Source organism: Dendrobates tinctorius, unplaced genomic scaffold, assembly GCF_039654945.1.
Source record: "Dendrobates tinctorius isolate UK_male_01 unplaced genomic scaffold, ASM3965494v1 ptg000040l, whole genome shotgun sequence".
Taxonomy (NCBI): domain Eukaryota; kingdom Metazoa; phylum Chordata; class Amphibia; order Anura; family Dendrobatidae; genus Dendrobates; species Dendrobates tinctorius.
In genome coordinates this window covers 22,473,485-22,499,437 of record NW_027361708.1, presented here as the reverse complement: position 1 = coordinate 22,499,437, position 25,953 = coordinate 22,473,485, and the positions used below count along the sequence as shown (strand labels likewise).

The 25,953-nt window shown below is 44.1% G+C and overlaps 1 protein-coding gene across 4 annotated transcripts in view; it reads right to left on the bottom strand.

The window, feature by feature from the left end:
* GRID1 (glutamate ionotropic receptor delta type subunit 1) overlaps positions 1–25,436 on the bottom strand; it is a 1,795,826-nt gene extending 1,770,390 nt beyond the window's left edge. The window contains exons 1-2 of one of the 4 annotated variants that reach the window (XM_073574878.1): positions 25,110–25,436; positions 18,227–18,382 (exon numbers count right to left, since the gene is read on the bottom strand). In XM_073574878.1, coding sequence (XP_073430979.1) covers positions 18,227–18,382; positions 25,110–25,188 — 235 coding nt within the window. In that variant the 5' untranslated portion in view covers positions 25,189–25,436. Of the gene's footprint in view, positions 1–18,226; positions 18,383–24,345; positions 24,457–25,109 lie in introns of those variants that run through there. The other 3 variants (XM_073574877.1, XM_073574874.1, XM_073574875.1) reach the window with 3 other exon arrangements.
* Between the last annotated feature and the right edge of the window lie 517 nt (positions 25,437–25,953).

Sequence of the window (25,953 nt, the reverse complement as noted above, 5' to 3'; positions counted from 1 at the left end):
AAAGTGCTCACCACACATCTAGATAAGTTCCGTGGGGGGTCTAGTTTCCAAAATGGGGTCACTTGTGGGGAGTTTCAATAGTTTAGGTACATCAGGGGCTCTCCAAACGCACATGACACCCGCAGACCAATCCATCAAAGTCTGCATTCCAAAACGTCACTACTTCCCTTCCGAGCCCCGACATGTGCCCAAACAGTTGTTTTCTCCCACATATGGGGTATCAGGGTACTCAGGACAAATTGGACAACAACTTTTGGGGTCCAATTTCTCCTGTTACCCTTGGGAAAATAAAAAAATTGGAGACTAATTGATCATGTTTGTTGAAAAAATACGATATTTTTATTTTCACGCCCGGTCGTTATAAACTTCTGTGAAGCACTGGCGGTTCAAAGTACTCAACACACATCTAGATAAGTTCCTTAGGGGGTCTAGTTTCCAAAATGGGGTCACTTGTGGGGGCTTTCCACTGTTTAGGTACATCAGGGGCTCTCCAAAAGCAACATGACACCCGCAGACCATTCCATCAAAGTCTGCATTCCAAAACATCACTACTTCCCTTCCGAGCCCTGACGTGTGCCCATACAGTAGTTTTCTCCCACATATGAGGTATCAGCGTACTCAGGACAAAGTGGACAACAACTTTTGGGGTCCAATTTCTCCTTGTACCCTTGGGAAAATAAAAAAATTGGTGACTAAAGATCATGTTTGCGGAAAAAATACGATATTTTTATTTTCACGCCCGGGCGTTATAAACTTCTGTGAAGCACTGGGGGGGTTCAAAGTGCTCACCACACATCTAGATAAGTTCCTTGGGGGGGTCTAGTTTCCAAAATGGTGTCATTTGTGGGGGGGTTTCTACTGTTTTGGTACATCAGGGGCTTTCCAAACGTGACATGGTGTCTGATCTCAATTCCAGCCAAAAATGTCAAATGGCGCTGCTTCCCTTCCGAGCTCTGCCATGCGCCCAAATAGTGGTTTACCCCCACATGTGGGGTATCAGCGCACTCAGGATAAATTGCACAATATCTTTTAGGGTCATGTTACCCTTGGAAAAATAAGAATTGAGGGTGAAAAGATCATTTTTGTGGAAAAAATATGATTTTTTAATTGTACGGCTGTATGTTATAAACTTCTGTGAAGCCCTTGGGGGTTCAAAGTTCTCACCACACATCTAGATAAGTTCCTTGGGGGGTCTAGTTTCCAAAATGGTGTCATTTGTGGGGGGTTTCCACTGTTTTGGTACATCAGGGGTTTTCCAATCGCGACATGGTGTCCGATCTCAATTACAGCCAAAAACGTCAAATGGCGCTGCTTCCCTTCCGAGCTCTGCCATGCGCCCAAATAGTCATTTACACCCACATATGGGGTATCAGCGTACTCAGGACAAATTGCACAATAACTTTTATGGTCCTGTTACCCTTGGAAAAATAAAAATTGGGGGTGAAAAGATCATTTTTGTGGAAAAAATATGATTTTTTAATTGTATCGCTGTACGTTATAAACTTCTGTGAAGCCCTTGTGGGTTCAAAGTTCTCACCACATATCTAGATAAGTTCCTTGGGGGGTCTAGTTTCCAAAATGGGGTCACTTGTGGGGGGTTTCCACTTTTTAGGTACATCAGGGGCTCTCCAAACGCGACATGGTGTCCGATCTGAATTCCAGCCAATTTTGCATTGAAAAAGTCAAACGGCGCTCCTTCCCTTCTGAGGTCTGCCATGCACCGAAACAGTGGTTTCCCCCCCACATATCAGGTATCAGCGTACTCAGGACAAATTGCACAATAACTTTTGCAGTCCAATTTCTCCTGTTACCCTTGGTAAAATAAAAAAAATTGAACCTGAAGTATTTTTTTTGTGAAAAAAAGTTAAATGTTCATTTTTTTTTAAATATTCAAAAAATTCCTGTGGCACACCTAAAGGGTTAATAAACTTCTTGAATTTGGTTTTGAGCACCTTAAGGGGTGCAGTTTTTAGAATGGTGTCACTTTTGGGTATTTTCATATAGACCCCTCAAAGTGGCTTCAAATGTGATGTGGTCCGTAAAAATAAAATGTTGTTGCAAAAATGAGAAATCACTGGTCAATTTTTAACCCTTATAACTTCCTAACAAAAAAATTTTGGTTCCAAAATTGTGCTGATGTAAAGTAAACATGTGGGAAATGTTATTTATTAAGTTTTTTGTGTGCCGTATCTCTGTGATTTAAGGGCATAAAAATTCAAATTTGGAAACTTGCCAAATTTTCAAAATTTTCGCCAAATTTCCGTTTTTTTCACAAATAAACGCAAGTTATATGAATGAAATTTTACCACTAACATGAAGTACAATATGTCACAAGAAAACAGTGTCCAGAATCACCGGAATCCATGAAAGCGTTTCAGAGTTATAACCTCATAAAGGGACAGTGGTCAGAATTGTAAAAATTGGCCCGGTCATGAACGTGCAAACCACCCTTGGGGCTTAAGGGGTTAAAAGCCAGGCATGAGACTATGGGCACCATGAGGATGACGTAGAGATGTCATCTATTTACACGCACTTATAAGAGGCAACGTTTGAAGGGATCGGGGCGGTGTTGATCACAATGTGGAGACACCTATCAGACCGGACCTCGTAATTTACATATAAGGTGAGACAAGTCTAAAGGTACTGTCACACTTAGCGATGTACCATAGATATGACGCCATCAGGATCGCTGGTGCATCGCTAAGTGGTCACTAGTGAGTTGCCACACAGGCAGATCTCACCAGCGACATCGCAGGGGTCGGGTGTCGCTACGTACCTGTCAGACGAGGCGATCCTGACGTCCTCCCGCCCACGTCCACGCTCGTCGCTCGTCTCTCCACAGGAAGCCCAGCAGGAAGCTGACGATGAGAAACGGCCCAGGCCGTTCTCGTGCGATCAGCGATAACCAGCGGGGGAGCGGTCGGAGGTAAGTATCAGTCATAGCGATATCGCTAGCGATATCGCTATAACGTCACAAAAACCAGTGACGTTATAGCAATATTGCTAGCGATATCGCTTAGTGTGACAGGCCCTTAAAACACTTTTTCTGAGCTGTACCGGGGCATGTCTGAGGATATAAAGGGGCTACATTCCATGATTCTCATTCTTACGGTCGTAAAGGTGATGTGCAGGGTTTGGAAGCCAAAAAACTGGTGTTCCCTTTAATGACTTACCCCTGCATACCACTCATTAAGACCGGGGTCTTCAACCACAATACTTATTGAATCGGGCCTACAATGATTTATTTTCCTTCCCTTGACATCGTTCTGACATGGAAAAGGTTAATTGCCATTGGACACGGGCAGAAAATATGAAACGGATTACAAAAAAAAAAAAACGGAACAAAAAAATTGCCGCAGCCTGTTATTTTCTACTGAAAGAGAAGAAACAATAGAGAATGGAAAGCGCTCTTTGCTTCGGCACAGAAACAGGTATTTCCACCAGATTGTCTTAATCATGGATTAGACTGACAGACAGAATTCACGAGCGCGCTGTTGCTTTCTCAGTGGCAATCCCACATAACTCCCGGTTTCAGCTAACAAGACAAGAGGAGGTGCATTGTTAAAAGAGCTCACCCCACTGGGCAATAGCTTTTAACAACAGTAAGCTTGTGAGAAAATCTGCAGTTACATGTGATCCCCTGACTGCCGGTGTGATCCCATACACAGCTGGGAGCGCAAAATTCTTTTTTTGTTGACAGTGCCGAAATACAAGCAAAATTGCATATTTATATAAGCGCGGCACTGAAAAAAAAAGCTGTTTTGCATTCAGCTCTGAACAACATAGGCGTAAGCTACAAATAATATAATAACACGGTACAAATAATGGGTCTCTCAAAACATATTTATTCAGAACTGACGTCAGCGCCAAAGATCCATGAGTTACTGTATCCGTCAGAAATGTTCAGAACCTTCTTTGAAGACCGACGGCCGTGAAAATAAGAAAATCTTTGTAAAATTTGTCAAATCTTTTATCAAATAAATCTGCCTTTTTCACCTCCATTCAGAGAGAAAATCTGTCTTCAGTGAAAACAAATTTCCCCACTACTGAGCTAGGAAGTGACAGTTGGTGCTTATGAGATTTCATGAAGTGAGGACACATATATTCTGCTGCAAGTTCTCCCAACAAGATACCATAGCTTCAGCCATTTTAATAGCCTGTCAAATAGCCACGACTAGAGTTGAGCGATACCGTCCGATACTTCAAAGTATCGTATCGGATGGTATCGGCCGATCTTTAAAAAAAGTATCGGTATCGCCGATTCCGATACCGGAAGTCCCATTCAAGTCTATGGGACTTCCGGTATCGGAATAAGAAAAACCCTTTCCTGCCCTTGTACAGCCTCTCTGGGGTCTGTACGGGCCTTTCGGGGGGCTGTGCCGGCCTGCCAGGGGGTCTGTGCAGGCTCCGGTGGTCTGTGCCGGCCTGCCGGGGGGCTGTGCCGGCCTGCCGGTGGTCTGTGCAGGCTCCGGTGGGCTGTGCCGGCCTGCCGGGGGGCTGTGCAGGCTCCGGGGGGCTGTGCCGGCCTGCCGGGGGGCTGTGCAGGCTCCGGGGGGCTGTGCCGGCCTGCCGGGGGGCTGTGCCGGCCTGCCGGTGGTCTGTGCAGGCTCCGGTGGGCTGTGCCGGCCTGCCGGGGGGCTGTGCAGGCTCCGGGGGGCTGTGCCGGCCTGCCGGGGGGCTGTGCAGGCTCCGGGGGGCTGTGCCGGCCTGCCGGGGGGCTGTGCCGGCCTGCCGGTGGTCTGTGCAGGCTCCGGGGGGCTGTGCCGGCCTGCCGGTGGTCTGTGCAGGCTTCGGGGGTCTGTGCAGGCATCGTCCGATGGGACTACAAGTCCCATCGGGCGATGCCTGCTACCATGACAGTGATTGACACATTAGCCAATGATGGGACAGTAATAGTCCTATCATCCGACTAATGTGTTGAATGTAAAAAAAAAAAAAAAAATTACATGCTACATACATACAACATGCATACTACATACATGCTACATTCATACTACATACTACATACATGCTACATACATGCTAAATTCATACTACATAAATACTACATGCAACATACATACTACATATATACTACATACATACTACATATATACTACATGCATGCTACATACATACTGCATGCTACATACATACTACATGCTACATACATACTACATGCTACATACATACCACATATATACTACATACATACTACATACATACTACATGCATGCTACATGCATGCTACATGCTACATACATAACACATATATACTACATGCATGCTACATACATAGTACATGCTACATGCATGCTACATACATACTACATGCTACATACTACATATATACTACATGCATGCTACATACATACTACATGCTACATACTACATATATACTACATGCATGCTACATACATACTACATGCTACATACATACTACATATATACTACATGCATGCTACATACATACTACATGCTACATACATACTACATATATACTACATGCATGCTACATACATACTACATGCTACATACATACTACGTATATACTACATGCATGCTACATACATACTACATGCTACATACATACCACATACATACTACATACATGCTACATGCTACATATATACTACATATATACTACATGCATGCTACATACATACTACATGCTACATACATACTACATATATACTACATACATACTACATACATACTACATGCTACATACATACTACATATATACTACATGCATGCTACATACATACTACATGCTACATACATACCACATACATACTACATACATGCTACATGCTACATATATACTACATATATACTACATGCATGCTACATACATACTACATGCTACATACATACTACATATATACTACATACATACTACATACATACTACATGCATGCTACATACATACTACATACATACTACATGCTACATACATACCACATACATACTACATACATACTACATGCTACATACATTCATACATATATACTACATGCATGCTACATACATACTACATATATACTACATGCATGCTACATACATACTGCATGCTACATGCATGCTACATACATACTACATACATACTACATGCTACATACATACCACATATATACTACATACATACAATACATTCATACAATACATACATAGACATACAGTACATATAACATAGAGTAACATACTTACCAATACTTGTCACATTGTTCCCCGAAGCCATTGTCTTTTCCGGAATAAATATTAACATAACAAACCACAAAAATACTCACCCACGATCCGAAGCAGTCCACGAGTGTGTCCCACGACGATCTTGGGTAGAGAACTGCAGCATCAGCTGATGCTGCCGTTCTCTACGGGCTGCAGGAATCCAATGACGGAAGGTAGGTATCCTTCCGCACTGTATTCCTCCGCCACTTAAAAAAAAAAAAGTCCCTAGTCTCACTTTATGCCATTGCTGTGTGGGAAATTCCCACACAGCAATGGCATAAAGTGAGACTAGGGACTTTTTTTTTTAAAGTGGTGGAGGAATACAGTGCGGAAGGATACCTACCTTCCGTCATTGGATTCCTGCAGCCCGTAGAGAACGGCAGCATCATCTGATGCTGCAGTTCTCTACCCAAGATCGTCATGGGACACACTCGTGGACTGCTTCGGATCGTGGGTGAGTATTTTTGTGGTTTGTTATGTTAATATTTATTCCGGAAAAGACAATGGCTTCGGGGAACAATGTGACAAGTATTGGTAAGTATGTTACTCTATGTTATATGTACTGTATGTCTATGTATGTATTGTATGAATGTATTGTATGTATGTAGTATATATGTGGTATGTATGTAGCATGTAGTATGTATGTAGTATGTATGTAGCATGCATGTAGCATGCAGTATGTATGTAGCATGCATGTAGTATATATGTAGTATGTATGTAGCATGCATGTAGTATATATGTAGTATGTATGTAGCATGTATGTAGTATGTATGTGGTATGTATGTAGCATGTAGTATGTATGTAGCATGCATGTAGTATATATGTAGTATGTATGTAGCATGTAGTATGTATGTAGTATGTATGTAGTATATATGTGGTATGTATGTAGCATGTAGTATGTATGTAGCATGCATGTAGTATGTATGTAGCATGCATGTAGTATGTATGTAGCATGCATGTATGTATGTAGTATGTATGTAGCATGCATGTAGTATGTATGTAGTATGTATGTAGTATGTATGTAGCATGTAGTATGTATGTAGCATGCATGTAGTATATATGTAGTATGTATGTAGCATGTAGTATGTATGTAGTATGTATGTAGTATGTATGTGGTATGTATGTAGCATGTAGTATGTATGTAGCATGCATGTAGTATGTATGTAGCATGCATGTATGTATGTAGTATGTATGTAGCATGCATGTAGTATGTATGTAGTATGTATGTGGTATGTATGTAGCATGTAGTATGTATGTAGCATGCATGTAGTATATATATAGTATGTATGTAGCATGTAGTATGTATGTAGTATGTATGTAGTATGTATGTGGTATGTATGTAGCATGTAGTATGTATGTAGCATGCATGTAGTATGTATGTAGCATGCATGTAGTATGTATGTAGCATGCATGTATGTATGTAGTATGTATGTAGCATGCATGTAGTATGTATGTAGTATGTATGTAGTATGTATGTAGCATGTAGTATGTATGTAGCATGCATGTAGTATATATGTAGTATGTATGTAGCATGTAGTATGTATGTAGTATGTATGTGGTATGTATGTAGCATGTAGTATGTATGTAGCATGCATGTAGTATGTATGTAGCATGCATGTAGTATGTATGTAGCATGCATGTATGTATGTAGTATGTATGTAGCATGCATGTAGTATGTATGTGGTATGTATGTGGTATGTATGTAGCATGTAGTATGTATGTAGCATGCATGTAGTATATATGTAGTATGTATGTAGCATGTAGTATGTATGTAGTATGTATGTAGTATGTATGTGGTATGTATGTAGCATGTAGTATGTATGTAGCATGCATGTAGTATGTATGTAGCATGCATGTAGTATGTATGTAGCATGCATGTATGTATGTAGTATGTATGTAGCATGCATGTAGTATGTATGTAGTATGTATGTAGTATGTATGTAGCATGCAGCATGTATGTAGCATGCATGTAGCATGTATGTAGTATGTATGTAGTATATATGTAGTATGTATGTAGCATGTAGTATGTATGTAGTATTTTTTTTTTTTAACATTTAACACATTAGCCGGATGATGGGACTACTACTGTCCCATCATTGGCTAATGTGTCAATCACTGTCATGGTAGCAGGCATCGCCAGATGGGACTTGTAGTCCCATCGGACGATGCTTGCACAGACCCCCGGACATCAGCACAGCCCCCCGGCAGGCCGGCACAGCCCCCCGGCAGGCCGGTACAGACCCCCACAGGGTGCACAGACCACCGGCAGGCCGGCACAGCCCCCCGGCAGGCCGGTACAGACCCCCACAGGGTGCACAGACCACCGGCAGGCCGGCACAGCCCCCCGGCAGGCCGGTACAGACCCCGGGCAGTCCACACAGCCCCCCGGCAGGCCGGCACAGCCCCCCGGCAGGCCGGCAGAGACCCCCGGAAGGCCCGAAATGACGGCGCATCATGATGCGCACACACCGCGCATCATGATGACGTCAGGCTGTCAATCAACTGAACTTCCGATTCCGATGCCGAATTCCGATATTGAAAAAATATCGGAAGTCGGTATCGGAATTCCGATACAGCAAGTATCGGCCGATACCCGATACTTGCGGTATCGGAATGCTCAACACTAGCCACGACACATGCAGCTGTGGGGACTCGAACATTTTATTTAAGCACTTCTTGGGAGATTAAGGAATGTTTAACCCCAATAGGGAAATTTCATCTCTTTTACCAAATGAAGTGGCAGGTGAGATGCCTGACCATCCCTCCATTCATTCTCTAGCCAGCTAAAAGGTGAGCACAGCGTTTGGCGGCCCTGCAGTGAATGAATGGAGCATCTAGTGACCGATACTTCTCTGTCGTGTAGACCAGGGCAGGTCCCTGCAGTCAGCCCCAATCCCCCACTGATTAAAGGGAATATGTAATTAGGTTTTTGCTATGTAATATGTGATCGGCATTATGTAAGGGAAGAGATCTTGATTCCAGGAATGTATCACCTACTGGACTGATTGGTGTAATTCTGATATAATCCCTGTTTTCTTTGCTGTAGGAGTAGCAGAGCTCAGAATGCTGAGCCGTGTATAACCCAGCCCACACCCCTGATTGGCAGCATTCTGTATACAATGTGCATTGTCAGAAAGCTGCCAATCAAAGTTGGGGGCGGGGTTACACAGATCAGTCTGACTGGCTTGCATGTGAGACCTAGTCCTGCAGGGATAATCTCCTGCTGATAAAACACTGATTGTATTGAAACTACAGAAAACAGCCTTATTGGTGATATATCTCTGGAATTAGGGACTCGACCCCTACATTTTGTTTCTTTTAGATTAAATAGGAAAAACCTGCTGACAAATTCCTTTTAACAAGTTATCACAGGATAGGTGATAAGGTTTAGCCAGAAAACTCCTGTAAGGGTTATCTATTACAGTTCTTACACAGACCTACAATATTGCTCCATGTTGTAGCTCACTGGTGTTCACCATAATTTTTCTGTAAACTTCAGATACATTCATTAATACTTAATGCTAATAACCAACTACTTTTCTATGCTTTCCCAGTGGTTTCATTCTTGATGTTGGAATTTGATAATACATCATCACTGAATCTGATAAAATAGAGAATACTGAAGTGATTACAGATGGCTTTGAGTTACTGCAAATACTAAAGTAGCTATTAATAAGAGGTCACAGAAAGGATAGTGTGCATGTCCTTACTGATGGCAATTATTCTGGGGATGGTAGGACTGCGGTTTACTTCATCTTCATTAGTATCATGACACAATATAAGCTTTTCTCATAACTGCACTCATTAATTTATATTCTTGAATGTTACCAACACTGAGTTACTAAACATGTGAAGCAGAACTTAATGATGTTTCCCTGTATTGTTAAGGCCCAAGGCTCGGAAGGACAGACGTGTATCATGGACTGTGTACACTAGAATGGTGTTCTCGGGAAGGGTTTGAGGACATATGCAGCACGCCACCCTATAGAGCTCATTAATTCACGCACAGTTCGGTAATTAACTGGAACAATTTTATAAAAAATCAGCTGCAGACTGTAATGATTGTCATGATCACTCTACATCATACAAGAGGTGCTATATTTAATCCATGAATGCAAAGCAGGTGCTAAGAAAATATTACAAGGTGCTTCATATATGGCTAGGTGTTCAATGAGAAATCTATTTCTACTTCCAAAACTTTTTTTCTACAATGGCAATGTAATATTTCCCCAGATCGTGTTGTGTTGCCTCCACTCTCTGCATAAGCGGCTGTGCTGCCCACATGTAATAGTTGAGCTAGGACTAGTGATGAGTGAGTGCGCTCTTACCCGAGTTTTCCTGAGCGTGTGTGGTAGGGGGCTGGATTGGGGGGTGAACCACTGCTTACCCTGTCTGGATGACACAGACATCAGGCGATGCAAGGACGAGGCGGAGACAGATTTCAATAGTAACAGTTCCGGATTTATTCGTCGTCCTCCTGACGACCACAACCTCGCACCGCAGCCTCCTTACAGTTCTCTGTCTCCAGGCCTGGGTACGTGCACCTGTGCTCCAGTCGAAGTAGCGTCCCTCATGGATCTTTCGCTGGGGCTGTCCTAGACCAATCTACCGCCAGCGCTTCACCTGCCCGAGGTCGACGTCCAATCGGTACCCCCGGGGCCTCGTCTGTCCTGCGGTCCGTCGGGTCAGGGCCACCCCCCTGACTGTCCCTTTGCTGTCCATTCCCTGGTCGAGCTCTTCTCTCTTCACCATCTTCTACCGAGCTCCTCCCGGGACTAGCCTGCCTGGAACCCTACCCTGTCCTATTTATCCCCTCTCTCACCGGGAATTCCCCTCCTGGGTTCCTATCTCCCCGCCCCCCATGACTAAGCATTTCTCAAGCCGTAAGCTGATGTTAAGTCCTAAGCTACTCCCCCCTGCCATCTTGTGGTCATTTCTTGGTACTGCACTCTCCTATCCACCTTTCCCAGCTGTCACCCTTCTATCCTGTCAATCTCCGTCTCTAGTACACAAACCGTCCCCTCCTACTACCAGTCACGTCTGTCCATCAAGACACCTTCCCCACACATGCTTGGGTGATCTCCAAGTATTTTGGCATGCTCGGAGATTACGTCTCAGTCCCCGCAGCTGCATGATTTGTGGCTGCTGAACAGCCTGAATATATGTGTGGAATACCTGTTTGTTAGGGAATTCCCACATGTATTCAGGCTGTCCAGCGGCCACAAATCATGCAGCTGCGTCAACAGAAACTAAAGCTCTAAGCACGTGAAAATAAACGGAGATCACCCGAGCATGCTAGGGAAAACCCGAGCAACAAGTATACTCGCTCATGTCCTATTTATCCCCTCTCTCACCGGGAATTCCCCTCCTGGGTTCCTATCTCCCCGCCCCCCATGACTAAGCATTTCTCAAGCCGTAAGCTGATGTTAAGTCCTAAGCTACTCCCCCCTGCCATCTTGTGGTCATTTCTACGTACTGCACTCTACTATCCACCTTTCCCAGCTGTCACCCTTCTATCCTGTCAATCTCCGTCTCTAGTGCACAAACCATCCCCTCCTACTACCAGTCACATCTGTCCATCAAGTCACCTTCCCCACACTCTCCTTTCCTTTGTCCATTGTCGTCCCGACAATCGTACTCCCTACCTACGTCATTCTGAAGCTTGTCCACAGTCTGTTGTCGGACCGGTCGTTGGGCCAAACCCGCTGCCCACGGGGGCCAAACTAAACCGGGAGCACCATGCTCTGAGCAGCCTACTGCTACTTGCCAGCGCGCACGCCACGTGACAAGTTCGTTCAGGTTGGCGAGGTCCACCCGGACTACTCTATGGCGTGTACCTCCCACTACTCTCCCCTTCTACTACCTTCAGCTGTCCGGAACGCCATGACCGAGGCCTTTCGCTTACCAGGTCATCATTGGCGCCCGCCCGTCCTTTTGGGGTGTTGGGGACCTGACTGATGGACCACCGGACCACTGTCTGGTTCGATGATCTTCGTCTCTACGTCCTTCACCTAAAAAGAGTCATGGTCGGCGTCTTCGTCACATCTACCTCATACCTGGAACCTGTTACACACTTTTTTTTGTTATACACACTACTCACTAATGTTGAAAACATCTGACATGCAGCCACAGGTACAAAATACTCCTGAACAAATTTGGGCTTACATGGATATCCACTATCACGCATTTAAGTGCCTGTGCACACATTGCAGGTTTGCTGCTTTTTTTATGTGTTTTTTTTTTTCTGCTCAAATTTGTCACAAAACTTGAAGGATTTCCTGATGACAGCAATGAGAATGAGAGTCCAGAAATTTCATGCACATGTTGCTTATTTCTTTCTTGCAGATTTGGTGCAAATTTAAATCTACAGCATGTCAATTCTGTCAGCTTTTTTGCTGCAGATTTCACTCATACTAATGAGTGAGGAAAAATCTGCAACAAAGACACAAGTAAAAATGCATCTAAAATGCAACAAAAACGCACCTATTTTACTCTGTGCTTATCCTAGCAAGAGATGCAAAAAGGTGCAGAAATTTCAGCACCAAATATTTAATTTGTGCACATACCCATGGCAGAAAAAAAATGCAGGAATGTCTTCCTGTTTGTCCTAAAAATGCAATATCTAGAGTATGATATGAATCAATGTACCCCAATATTCTGTAAACTTTTTTGTAAAAGGAAATCTGTCAGCAGATTTTTGCTATGAAATCTGAAGACGGGAGGATATATAGGCTGAAACACAGAATTAAAAGATGTATTACTTATCAAAATGCGAGTGTCTGCTGTTTACTAACCGTGAAGGATTTATCAGTAAGAGATTAACATTGCCGGACTAGTCCAGCAATGCCCCCTCCTGTGATAAGCAGCTCTCTGTCTATGGACTTTGTACATACAGAGCCTGGTGTGGGTGGAGTTAGCTTTCTCAACTCTGCTGCATCGCTAAATCTAAAAACTCTGATTGTGTCAGAATGGCTGTACCCAGTAACCTAAGTGATACATTAATGGATTTAGCGTTCTCTTTGCCTACATTATGTTGCTCTCAGAAGAGGTAGCAGAAACCTGATGACAGATTACTTATACGTGAAAGAAAACTATTGTTATTTTTTGTTACACCACTCCCAACTTTTCTATTCAGCAAATCCATGCCATGACACTAGCAGATTCAGCTGCATTTTTATATTGCAGTCCATGGATGGCTTAACATACTCAGAAATTTTTTTTTTAAAATCCGTTTAATTTTATTACAAAGTTTTATACAAGAACACATGCTTATACATATACACAAATACATACCCCACACACACATAGACACACTCACCAACATACATGTACATGCACACACACCCTCACACACATACACCCACACACTCACATAAATACACACACATACATATTCATGCACACACCCACACTCATACACACCCCTACCCACACTCATACACTCCCCACATACACACATACACACACATATACCCCCACACACATAGTTACAGACATATACAGTCGTGTTCAACGCTATTGGCACCATAAAGTTTAAGTACATAGTCTGGAATATGTCCTAAAAAAAAATGAATCAAGTGAAACAGTTGTTTTTTTATAGAGCACTCGTGTTAAATACAAAAGAGCAAATGATAAAAATACTTTAAAGCAAAAAAACTATGGAAATGAAAAACAGAAAAACCTAAAGCTTGCTGTGACACTGGTATTGGCACCCTTTACACTAAATTAGTATGGAAACACATTTTTACTCGCCTGTGTTAAATCACAAATGAGAATCACCTGTGATTGTAGGTGCACATGTGACATGAATCAGCCAATGAATGATGACTTCAGTGTTTTAAGAAGCCACATGGTAGACTCTATTTCATTGTCATAATGGTGAAGACAAAGGAGCTGTCTGTGGACATCAGAACTGCTACTATTAGAAACACAAGAGTTCCAAGGGGTGTAAGGCCATCTCCGAAGAAATTGGTTTATCAGTTTCAACAGTGTGCAATGTTATTAAGAAATTTGCCAAGAAAGGAACCATCAAGAGGAAAATTGACAAGAGATGTCTGTAAAGGATAGTGCGAATGGTGAGAAAAACAACACAAACATCCAAAGGCCTGAAGGTCAACGTGGAACACTCTGAGGTCATGGTTTCAACAAGTACCATATGTGGCACACTAAACCAACCAGAGCTTTATGGGCGAAGGCCAAGGAAGAAACTATTGTTGAAGAAAAGACATAAAAAGGAATGACTGATCTTTGCTAAAGAGTACCTTGACAAACCACAGTCCTTCTAAGAAAATGTTGTGTGGACAGAAGAAACAAAAATAGAGCTTTTTGGTAATGCAAAGCAACAGTTTGTTTACAGATGGCACAATAAAGCTTATAAGGAAAAAAACACCCTACCAACAGTTAAGCATGGTGGAGGATCCATAATGCTGTGGTGTTGCTTTGCTGCATCTCATACTGGAGGCCTTGACCATATCACAGAAATAATGAAATCAGAGAATCATGAAGAGATTTTAGAGCAAAATGTCCTATCCAGTGTAAGAAAACTTGATTTGATTTGAGTCAAAGATCATGGGCTCTCCAGCAAGACAAAGGCCCAAAGTACACATCCAAACATACACAGGGATGGTTGAAAAGAAAAAATGGACTGTTTAAAAATGGCCAACAATGAGTCCTGACCTCAATCCTATTAAAAATCTTTGGGGTGAGCTGAAATTTCCCATTAGGAAAAAGAACCCTCCAAACATTCAAGAGTTTAAACAAACTGCAAAGAGTGGGAGAGTATACCAGCTGCAAAGTGCAAGAAGCTTTTTGATGGCTGCAAGAAATGTTTAAAGGCTATCATCAATGTATAAGGGTGTGCAACAAAGTATTAATTAAGAGGGCCTTTATTGCTACACATGCTGTTTATTCTATTTCCTCTTTGAAACTGCAACATTTAAGTTGCAAAAAAATTTTTTATTGTTGTATTACTTTGGACCACTAATGAATAAATCCTGAGGATATAACTTTGGTACATTTCCATTTATTTCTAAAGATATGTACAGTGTATAAAAGATAAAGGGATGCCAATAATGGTGAGCAGGACCGTAAATTCCCCCCACTTTCACACATATAGACACACTCACCCACATCATACTCACACACCCACACACACATATATACACACTCTCACACACATACACACATACACCCACACACTCACATATATACACACATATACATATTCATGCACACACCCAAACTTCATAAACACACCTACACCTACCCACACTAATACACTCCCCCAACACACCGACACACATACAAACACACACACCCACACTCATGCATACACCTACACATACCCACACTCATACACTTCCCCCTCACATACACACACATTCACATACATACCCACACACATATACTTACACATGCATATACCCCCTTGCTCACATACACACATACCCAAACACACACTCACACATACTGTACACATATATAAGACATATATACATACACAAAAAACGTAAGACAAACAACACTTAGCTTTCTTTGCTGCAATGCACCGCACAGCAGAGTAAGGCACCCGATCACAGCATTAAGCAGAGAAAGCTAAGTGTTGCTTGTCTTACCTTATCGGTATATTTTCCCGTGGTGTTGTATTAGTGCAGCGGTGAGACCAGTGTCCTGACTTGCCAATTCCCTATTGAGGGATAGGTGCAGGGCAAATGAGGGCTAAGGTATCCTGCTCGGTGACGGTTTGAAAGAAGCCGTATAGGGATGTCAGGATAGACCAGGGCACAGCCTCAGGACTGTTCAATAGGTGTCCATTTTCTTGTTCCCTATCGCAGGGCCCACTGCTGTAATTGTGTCTCCGGTGTTCCCTTGTTTGTTTACCGTTTAGTGACCGACCGTTTGCTGGGTCGTGTCACACAGGGCCAATCACTTCGTGACATTATAACCAACCGTCAGCTGATGCATCAGGTGACCTTTTAAAGGAATGTGGGAGTGGTCACCACCTGCATCAGCAAATAGACCAGCCATGTAGTTACACCAGCGGCCACCGGGGGGAAAAACTGATATTAACCCCCGATGGCCTGAAAGGAAAAAAGTTTTAATGTGAGAATGCAGATCTGCCACAGATCCAAAAATGGATTGTGACACACAGTAAAACTACAAACAAAGAAGAGCAAATATTTATGAACTTTAGGGCTGTCTCAACCCCTGTTTTTTGGTGCGCACACCTTCCCTGCTGTCTGGCTTTTTGTTTGCTGGGGGGGTGCACTCTAGATAATTGACTGCTCCTGCTGGCAGCATGACTGAGCTGATGGCCTTAACTGAGTGCTCTCCCATGCTTCTAGCAGAGGTGGATTTCCCTCTGTAGCATTGGAGAAGCACAAGGACCATTGCTTGGCCATATCTAGCTTCAGTGCAGCAACTGCAAACTATACAGGTAACAAAGTGCAAGTGCACGCCCCTTGTCTAGGAAACTGGACTCCTTTGCAGTGGATGGTCACCCTGGAAAAGGCCTCAACACTACAGTATAAAAATCCCTCCATTCTTGAAAACAGAAAGCATTTATAATAATAGGTAAATTGCCAAGGCGCTTATTCATACACACAACTTTGTCATTGTATCCATTGAAAAAGACGCGTTATCCCTTTGAATATCATAGATACCTTTTGGGAAGCCATACTCTGTGTGTAAGCATGGGCTGAGTGTAAATACTTACAGCATCTTTCGTAATGACGATTACACGTTAACATTCTACGGTAATGAGATAAATTGCGTGGCATAATGCTTGTAAGCAAGTAAGAAGCAAAAAGGGAAAAAAAGGCATCTTTCATACACATAATGATGTGCTGCAATCATATCCTTTACATGTCGATGGTAGCTGCCTCAGAAAGTGACAGCTGTACAATAATAGCACAACTTTCAATTAATATATATTGGGAGAAAATGGATTAACATATAAATTGCACAAGTTTCCATACGCAGAGGTTGCGGGCTGAGTCTGTGGTGGTGAGCCGAGGGGTCCTATGCTCGCTTTTAACATGACACAAAGTTTTCTTTTCTCAGCGAGTTATTATTATAATGAGAAAATTCAGGCAAACACTCAAAAAGCTATCTATAAATGTATTTATTTCTTCAACCCCTTAGGAAAACAGAAAGAAAACCATTCTGTGTCATTTTGAACCGCTTGCAACATTATTTCTGATGTATAGTGAACGGAGGAAATAAAAGCTGCCCGGATTTCGAGACTAGGAGCGTCACTATACTAAATGCAGTATTTTAAGAAGTGACCTTGAACCAATCCACTTTCCACCTTTGGAGCAGAAAAAGCTTGGCAAGCGCTTCTGACTGCTCCAGTGTGGAACAATGAGGGATCCTCCTCCAATGATTTATCATTCTCTATTTGCTCAATGCCTAAGTTTCCAATAACAACCTTACGAAAAAGGAATAATCAATTCCAGAGTCTTGGTAATTCATTAATGCAATCCTGCACTAAAAGTGCCACAGCAACACAAACCGGGGAGGCCCGGCCTCGCTCACTGTTTTCAAACCTGGTTAACCCTTCAAACACTGACAATAAATAACTGACAAGTGATTGGTGCTGGAGGAGAGAGCATAAATCAGAACATTGGAGAGCTGCAGGATCATCAGTCACAAACTCTCTTTTTTGGTAACACAGCGCCCACTAGTGGCAGAAGAAAAGTTTCGCCAAGCTTTCATCCTAAGAAAGTGATAACACAATACCTTCTTTGTGACATACACTGCCATTCTGCCACAGGGATAATCTGCAGCTGTGCATTCCCAGGAAAGCGAAATGATGTCACATACGCATAAAACTCTTCATCTCTACAATTAAGGTCTGTCCAACGTGAATCATACAGTATAGACATCTACAGCTAAGGACAATTGCTGAATGGGTCTTTTACAACCTTTTTTGCAGAAAGTCATTGGCAATGATTAGCATCATACTAATTGTCCTATATAAGCGTGTCCTTCCAAGCGCTATCACACACTGCACACTTACCTTCCTGGACAGCTTGGAAGGGATTGTTAGGCTCTATAATCTTGATAGTGTGTCCAATTTTTTCACTTTGTAAAATGTCATCATTGAGATTCAGATCTGACACTGCCAGCTGAAAGATTTCATTGTCCTTCGCTGCATTTTCTTCAAATATTGCACCTGTTGTCAACAAAAAAAGAATCCATGAGTGGTCCTTCCCCCCTGCATGAGAAGAGATGATGCAGGTAGGTAGCAATGTACAGTGGTGGGTCCTTCCCCCCTGCATGAGATGAGATGATGCAGGTAGGTAGCAATGTACAGTGGTGGGTCCTTCCCCCCTGCATGAGATGAGATGATGCAGGTAGGTAGCAATGTACAGTGGAGGGTCCTTCCCCCCTGCATGAGATGAGATGATGCAGGTAGGTAGCAATGTACAGTGGTGGGTCCTTCCCCCCTGCATGAGATGAGATGATGCAGGTAGGTAGCAATGTACAGTGGTGGGTCCTTCCCCCCTGCATGAGATGAGATGATGCAGGTAGGTAGCAATGTACAGTGGTGGGTCCTTCCCCCCTGCATGAGATGAGATGATTCAGGTAGGTAGCAATGACAGTGGTGGGTCCTTCCCACCTGCATGAGATGAGATGATGCAGGTAGGTAGCAATGTACAGTGGTGGGTCCTTCCCCCCTGCATGAGATGAATGATGCAGGTAGGTAGCAATGTACAGTGGTAGGTCCTTCCCCCCTGCATGAGATGAATGATGCAGGTAGGTAGCAATGACAGTGGTGGGTCCTTCCCCCCTGCATGAGATGAGATGATTCAGGTAGGTAGCAATGACAGTGGTGGGTCCTTCCCACCTGCATGAGATGAGATGATTCAGGTAGGTAGCAATGACAGTGGTGGGTCCTTCCCACCTGCATGAGATGAGATGATGCAGGTAGGTAGCAATGTACAGTGGTAGGTCCTTCCCCCCTGCATGAGATGAATGATGCAGGTAGGTAGCAATGACAGTGGTGGGTCCTTCCCCCCTGCATGAGAGGAGATGATGCAGGTAGGTAGCAATGACAGTGGTGGGTCCTTCCCCCCTGCATGAGATGAATGATGCAGGTAGGTAGCAATGACAGTGGTGGGTCCTTCCCCCCTGCATGAGAGGAGATGATGCAGGTAGGTAGCAATGACAGTGGTGGGTCCTTCCCCCCTGCATGAGAGGAGATGATGCAGGTAGGTAGCAATGTACAGTGGTGGGCTGCTGGCCTTCACAGGGGTGGGCAGCTGCTGCAATATATCAGATGATGACCTTTACTATGAGGGCTAGCTGTCCTACAAGGAACTCATTAGTTACATAAAGGGCTGCCAAAGCCATTGACATATGAACTCAATTTAAATGCTTTCTTTACAGCTTTCACTGCACAGTAAAATATTAAGTACACTGTAACTCATTGCAACAATGTTTAATCTCACGTTAGCTGCACCAATGTAACCAGATCCTGGAGAACGTTCATTTATGCCCCATAGCAGCATACAGTACGATATACGGTGATCCCATCAGTATTCCTAGGGCAAACATGGTTGGAATGTGAAATACAAAGAAGAAAATACTGGACTTAATGTTAACTAACAGTGCAGCGAAGCCACTACAGGACATGGAGCAGGTGTGTGATATGTGGAGCATGCGGTACATTTCTCCATATTAAAGCTTTGTTAATGCCTCCATTGGGGCTGAGGTTTTATTGAAGTGTGGCCTCAGTTCTGCCATTTATAAAGCATAGCTCATTCACTCTGTATGTGTAAATCAAGCACAGTGGATGAGAGAGGCATGGAGACAGCAGGAGAAATATGGAGGGCATTTCTGATATTCTAGGGGTGAACTGCTGGTCAAAAGTGGCCAGAGACACCGACAGCCCAGATCTGGATGACAACTAGATAGTTAGCGCTTGCACAATCTGTCAGTGGTAGCCTAAAACCCCATGGATCTCATCAGTGAAGACAAATGAGCAGTGAAAGCATCACATGGTCTCATCACTGTACAACAGTACAACACTGTGTGCTGACATTAACCGGGGGTCTCCTCCACAAGGACTCTAATTATAGAAGACCACTGTGCACTGACATTAACCGGGGGTCTCCTCCACAAGGACTCTAATTATAGAAGACCACTGTGCGCTGACATTAACCGGGGGTCTCCTCCACAAGGACTCTAATTATACAAGACCACTGTGTGCTGACATTAACAGGGGGTCTCCTCCACAAGAATTCTAATTATAGAAGACCACTGTGCGCTGACATTAACCGGGGGTCTCCTCCACAAGGACGCTAATTATAGAAGACCACTGTGCGCTGACATTAACAGGGGGTCTCCTCCACAAGGACTCTAATTATACAAGACCACTGTGCGCTGACATTAACAGGGGGTCTCCTCCACAAGGATTCTAATTATAGAAGACCACTGTGCGCTGACATTAACCGGGGGGTCTCCTCCACAAGGACGCTAATTATAGAAGACCACTGTGCGCTGACATTAACAGGGGGTCTCCTCCACAAGAACGCTAATTATAGAAGACCACTGTGCGCTGACATTAACAGGGGGTCTCCTCCACAAGAACGCTAATTATAGAAGACCACTGGGCACTCATATTAACAGGGGGTCTCCTCCACAAAGATGCTAATTATAGAAGTCCACTGTACACTCACATTAACAGGGGGTCTCCTCCACAAAGATGCTAATTATATAAGACCACTGTGCGCTCATATTAACATGGGGGTCACCTCCATAAGGAAGCTAACTATAGAAGAGCACTGTGTACTGATAGCATATTTTAGGGATTTAGTCAGTGCAGTCACTGTCTACTAAAATTAATGGGGGTCTCTTCCTCAAGGGTTCTCTTTATTAAAGACCACTGTGTAGTGATAGTTGTGCAGTAATATTACAAGGACGTGCATACAACTGTGCAGGATTATAACAAGAAGGTCTCATCACTGTAAACAGCTGTGCAGTGATATCATAAGGGGACATTAGCAATCAAGCCAGGGGTCTCAGCAATCTACTGTTCTTCAATATTACAGTGGGGGTTTCCTTAGTGCAGACCCCCACAGAATGGCATGCTGTAGAAGCTTGTGTGCACACCTTGTTTCAGCTGGCAAACGTATCCAGCAGAATAATAGTGCTCTGAAGTTCTAGAGCAATGCCATACAGTGATGCAGTAGCTGTCTGGAGTTCTAGAGAAATATCATACATTGGTGTAATAGTGTTCGGGAGTTCTAGAGCAATGTCATACAAATATGTAATAGTGTTCTGGGTTTCTAGAGAAATGCTATGCAATGGTGTAATAGTGTAATAGTGTTCTGGAGATCTAGAGCAATGCCATACAGTGTTGCAATAGTGCTCTGGTGTTCTAGAGCAATGATATACAGTGGTGTAATGGTGCTCTAGAGCTATAGAGCAATGCTATACAGTTGTTTGATAGTGCTCTGGAGTTCTAGAGCAGTGGCATGCAGTGGTGTGCAATATTGCTCTGGAGATCTAGAGGAATGCCATACAGTGGTGTGATTGTGCACTGGAGTTTGAGATCTAGATCAATGTCATACAGTGGTGTAATAGTGCTCTGGAGTGTGAGTTCTAGAGCAATGCCATGCAGTGGTGTGATTGTGCTCTGGAGTGTGAGCTCTAGAGCAATGCCATTCAGTGGTGTAATAGTGCTCTGGAGTGTGAGCATTAGAGTAATGCCACACAGTGGTATGAAAATGCTCTGGAGTTCTAGAACAATACTATACAGTGGTGCAATAGTGCTCTGGAATGAGAGTTGTCGAGAAATGATATACAGCAGTGTAATAGTGCTCTGGACTTCTAGAGCAATGTCATACAGTGGTGTAATAGTGCTCTGGATTGAGAGTTCTAGAGCAATGATATACAGTGGTGTAATAGTGCTCTGGAGTTCTAAAGCAATGCCATACAGTGGTGTAATAGTGCTCTGGAGTTCTAGAGCAATGATACACAGTGGTGTAAGAGTGCTATGGAGTTCTAGAACAATGATACACAGTGGTGTAATAGTGCTCTGGAGTGTGCATTCTAGCGCAATGCCATACAGTGGTGGAATAGCGCTCAGGAGTTCTAGAGCAATGCCATACAGTGGTGTATTAGTGCTCGGGAAAGAGAGTTCTAGAGCAATGCTATACAGTGGTCTAGTAATCATCTAGAGTTCTAGAGCAATGCCATACAGTGGTGTAATAGTGCTCTGGAGTTATAGAGCATTGCCATGCAGTGGTGTAATAGTGCTCTGGAGCTCTAGAGCAATGCCATACAGTGGTGTAATAGTGCTCTGGAGCTCTAGAGCAATGCCATACAGTGGTGCAATAGTCCTCTGAAGTTCTAGAGCAATGCCATACAGTGGTGTAATAGTGCTCTGGAGCTCTAGAGCAATGCCATACAGTGGTGTAATAGTGCTCTGGAACTCTGGAGCAATGCCATACAGTGGTGTAATAGTGCTCTGGAGCTCTAGAACAATGCCATACAGTGGTGTAATAGTTCTCTGGAGCTCTAGAGCAATGCCATACAGTGGTGTAATAGTGCTCTGGAGCTCTAGAGCAATGCCATACAGTGGTGTAATAGTGCTCTGGAATTCTAGAGCAATGCCATACAGTGGTGTAATAGTCCTCTGAAGTTCTAGAGCAATGCCATACAGTGGTGTAAAAGTGCTCTGGAGCTCTAGAGCAATGACATACAGTGGTGTAATAGGGCTCTGGAGCTCTAGAGCAATGCCATACAGTGGTGTAATAGTGCTCTGGAGCTCTAGAGCAATGCCATACAGTGGTGTAATAGGGCTCTGGAGCTCTAGAGCAATGCCATACAGTGGTGTAATAGTGCTCTGGAGCTCTAGAGCAATGCCATACAGTGGTGTAATAGTCCTCTGAAGTTCTAGAGCAATGCCATACAGTGGTGTAATAGTCCTCTGAAGTTCTAGAGCAATGCCATACAGTGGTGTAATAGTGCTCTGGAGCTCTAGAGCAATGCCATACAGTGGTGTAAAAGTGCTCTGGAGCTCTAGAGCAATGCCATACAGTGGTGTAATAGGGCTCTGGAGCTCTAGAGAAATGCCATACAGTGGTGTAATAGTGCTCTGGAGCTCTAGAGCAATGCCATACAGTGGTGTAATAGTGCTCTGGAACTCTGGAGCAATGCCATACAGTGGTGTAATAGTGCTCTGGAGCTCTAGAACAATGCCATACAGTGGTGTAATAGTTCTCTGGAGCTCTAGAGCAATGCCATACAGTGGTGTAATAGTGCTCTGGAGCTCTAGAGCAATGCCATACAGTGGTGTAATAGTGCTCTGGAGCTCTAGAGCAATGCCATACAGTGGTGTAATAGTGCTCTGGAATTCTAGAGCAATGCCATACAGTGGTGTAATAGTCCTCTGAAGTTCTAGAGCAATGCCATACAGTGGTGTAAAAGTGCTCTGGAGCTCTAGAGCAATGACATACAGTGGTGTAATAGGGCTCTGGAGCTCTAGAGCAATGCCATACAGTGGTGTAATAGTGCTCTGGAGCTCTAGAGCTATGCCATACAGTGGTGTAAAAGTGCTCTGGAGCTCTAGAGCAATGCCATACAGTGGTGTAATAGTGCTCTGGAGCTCTAGAGCAATGCCATACAGTGGTGTAATAGTGCTCTGGAGCTCTAGAGCTATGCCATACAGTGGTGTAATAGTGCTCTGGAGCTCTAGAGCTATGCCATACAGTGGTGTAATAGGGCTCTGGAGCTCTAGAGCTATGCCATACAGTGGTGTAATAGTGCTCTGGAGCTCTAGAGCTATGCCATACAGTGGTGTAATAGTGCTCTGGAGCTCTAGAGCTATGCCATACCTGGCATCACAGTACCTGCAGTGTTACTGGTGCTGGAGAGGGGCTCAGCTCCTTTATTTGAGGAGTGCAGCCTTCAAAGTTCATCCACTCTTGTTTAATAGATCCGCAATGCTGTGTGCGTGGACAGGCTCCCTCCATCCACTCGTGGTTTCAGCATGGCAGGTCCCTCATCCGTCAGCCTGGGCTGATGTGACCCACATCCCCTCTCACCCTGTAGGCATTCCTCTGGGCAGATCGCTTGCCCTCTGCTTGCATTAGGTATGCCATCTGCTGTGGGTGCCCTCAGTATTACCTTGCTGGAGTCATGGTGCCAGATCTATGTGCATCTTAGTCGTGTCTGTCCATTTCTGGCTCCATCTAATCTGCATTAGTCTGTGGATCTCTAAGCCTGCAGTCTCACTGCCTGTCTCATCCATACATCGCAGCCGCACACATGCAGCCTCACTCACCCTCCCCTCGTTCTATTCAGTCCCTCATCACCACATCTGCTGGAAAGCCCCTTCTTCTTCTTATATGCCCTCCGTATGATGGGCGCTCCCCCCGGCAGGTGCCTCTCCAGCCCTCAGACCTCCATGCTGCCATTGTCATTCCTAGGCTCAGGATGACAGCGCCGGGCTTTTATCCATTACTGGCTGCAGAATCATTAGGACCAGCAAGCCTGGCATGGAACCAGCCTGTGCCCACCAAACTTCCAGCCCCCCTGGTGCTATAGTCGCTGTCCATGGTGCTGGCAGACAATACATGTACAGTGGGACAGAAGCAAACAAGTTTGTGCTGATCTCCACATCAGACCCCATGAAAGTGCTCTGCAGACACTGCCATCTCCTCCAACCTGTTCCATGCACACAGCTGCCCTTCACCAGAGGCAATCAATAGCATTAACCCCCTAACCTCAGCACACACACACACAAGTTTCCTGAGCTGGGCTGTAGCAGCATCTCTCAGTAGGAGTTGGTCGCAGCCTTGTGTGGTCTAAGGAGACAGATCTCTGCCCCCATCCTAGTGATCATCATCATCATCATCATCATCATCATCATCATCATCATTTCTTCTTACCAATGTGGATGATGGAGTCCGCCCGCACTGACAAACACTGAAATATCCAGGGGAGAAAGCAGAGCATCAACACTTCCATTTCCAGCCTTTCAAACAGCACATCAGCTCGGATTTGTTGGAGGTACAGAGACAAGAATGATGAAAATGCTCTCCAGACAGTGAGGGTAGAGGAGAAAGACGAAGCAGGGTAGATCCTGACGGGGCTTGGATTGCAGTCTATACAATGGAGCTTGGAAAGCTCAGACAGGGAAAAGCACAGACTTGCAGCTCTCTCCAACACTCTATGTGTGTCTGAGACCCAACAAACAGCAAACTGCGGAGGACCCCCCTCCTTCTCCTACTACCACGTGATTGCAGAGACTCACCACTCAATATAGTCTTGGTGAAAACACTGAGAGATGGAGAGATGAGCTCAGATGGGGAACACTGGGAAAAGCAGGAGGCACATAAGCTACAGGGCTGCCTAAACGCTTGGACATTAGGTGTGGGAGATCAGGGGGGTCCACAGATGCTGGGAAAGAGGATCACACTGGAGGCTGGATGTGCAGAGAAGATGGTCTGCTAACTCCAGAAATGATAGCAAGCCTCAGTGTGTCAGTGAAGAAGACATGGACAGAAGACGAACTCTGCTGAAGACTCCATGAGCCTGTCCACCCAGGAGTTCAGAAACTTGGCTTGGCATGAAGGAGGTGTTGCAACAGTTTGGAGTGTGTCCTTTTAAATCTATTCATCCCATGGTTCAGTGGTAAGGACTGATATTTATAAGGAGGGAGAAAACCTTTTCCGAGGAACTTGTGGATTGTTACCCACCAAAGCATTGCAGAACATATCCAAGTAATTAGTT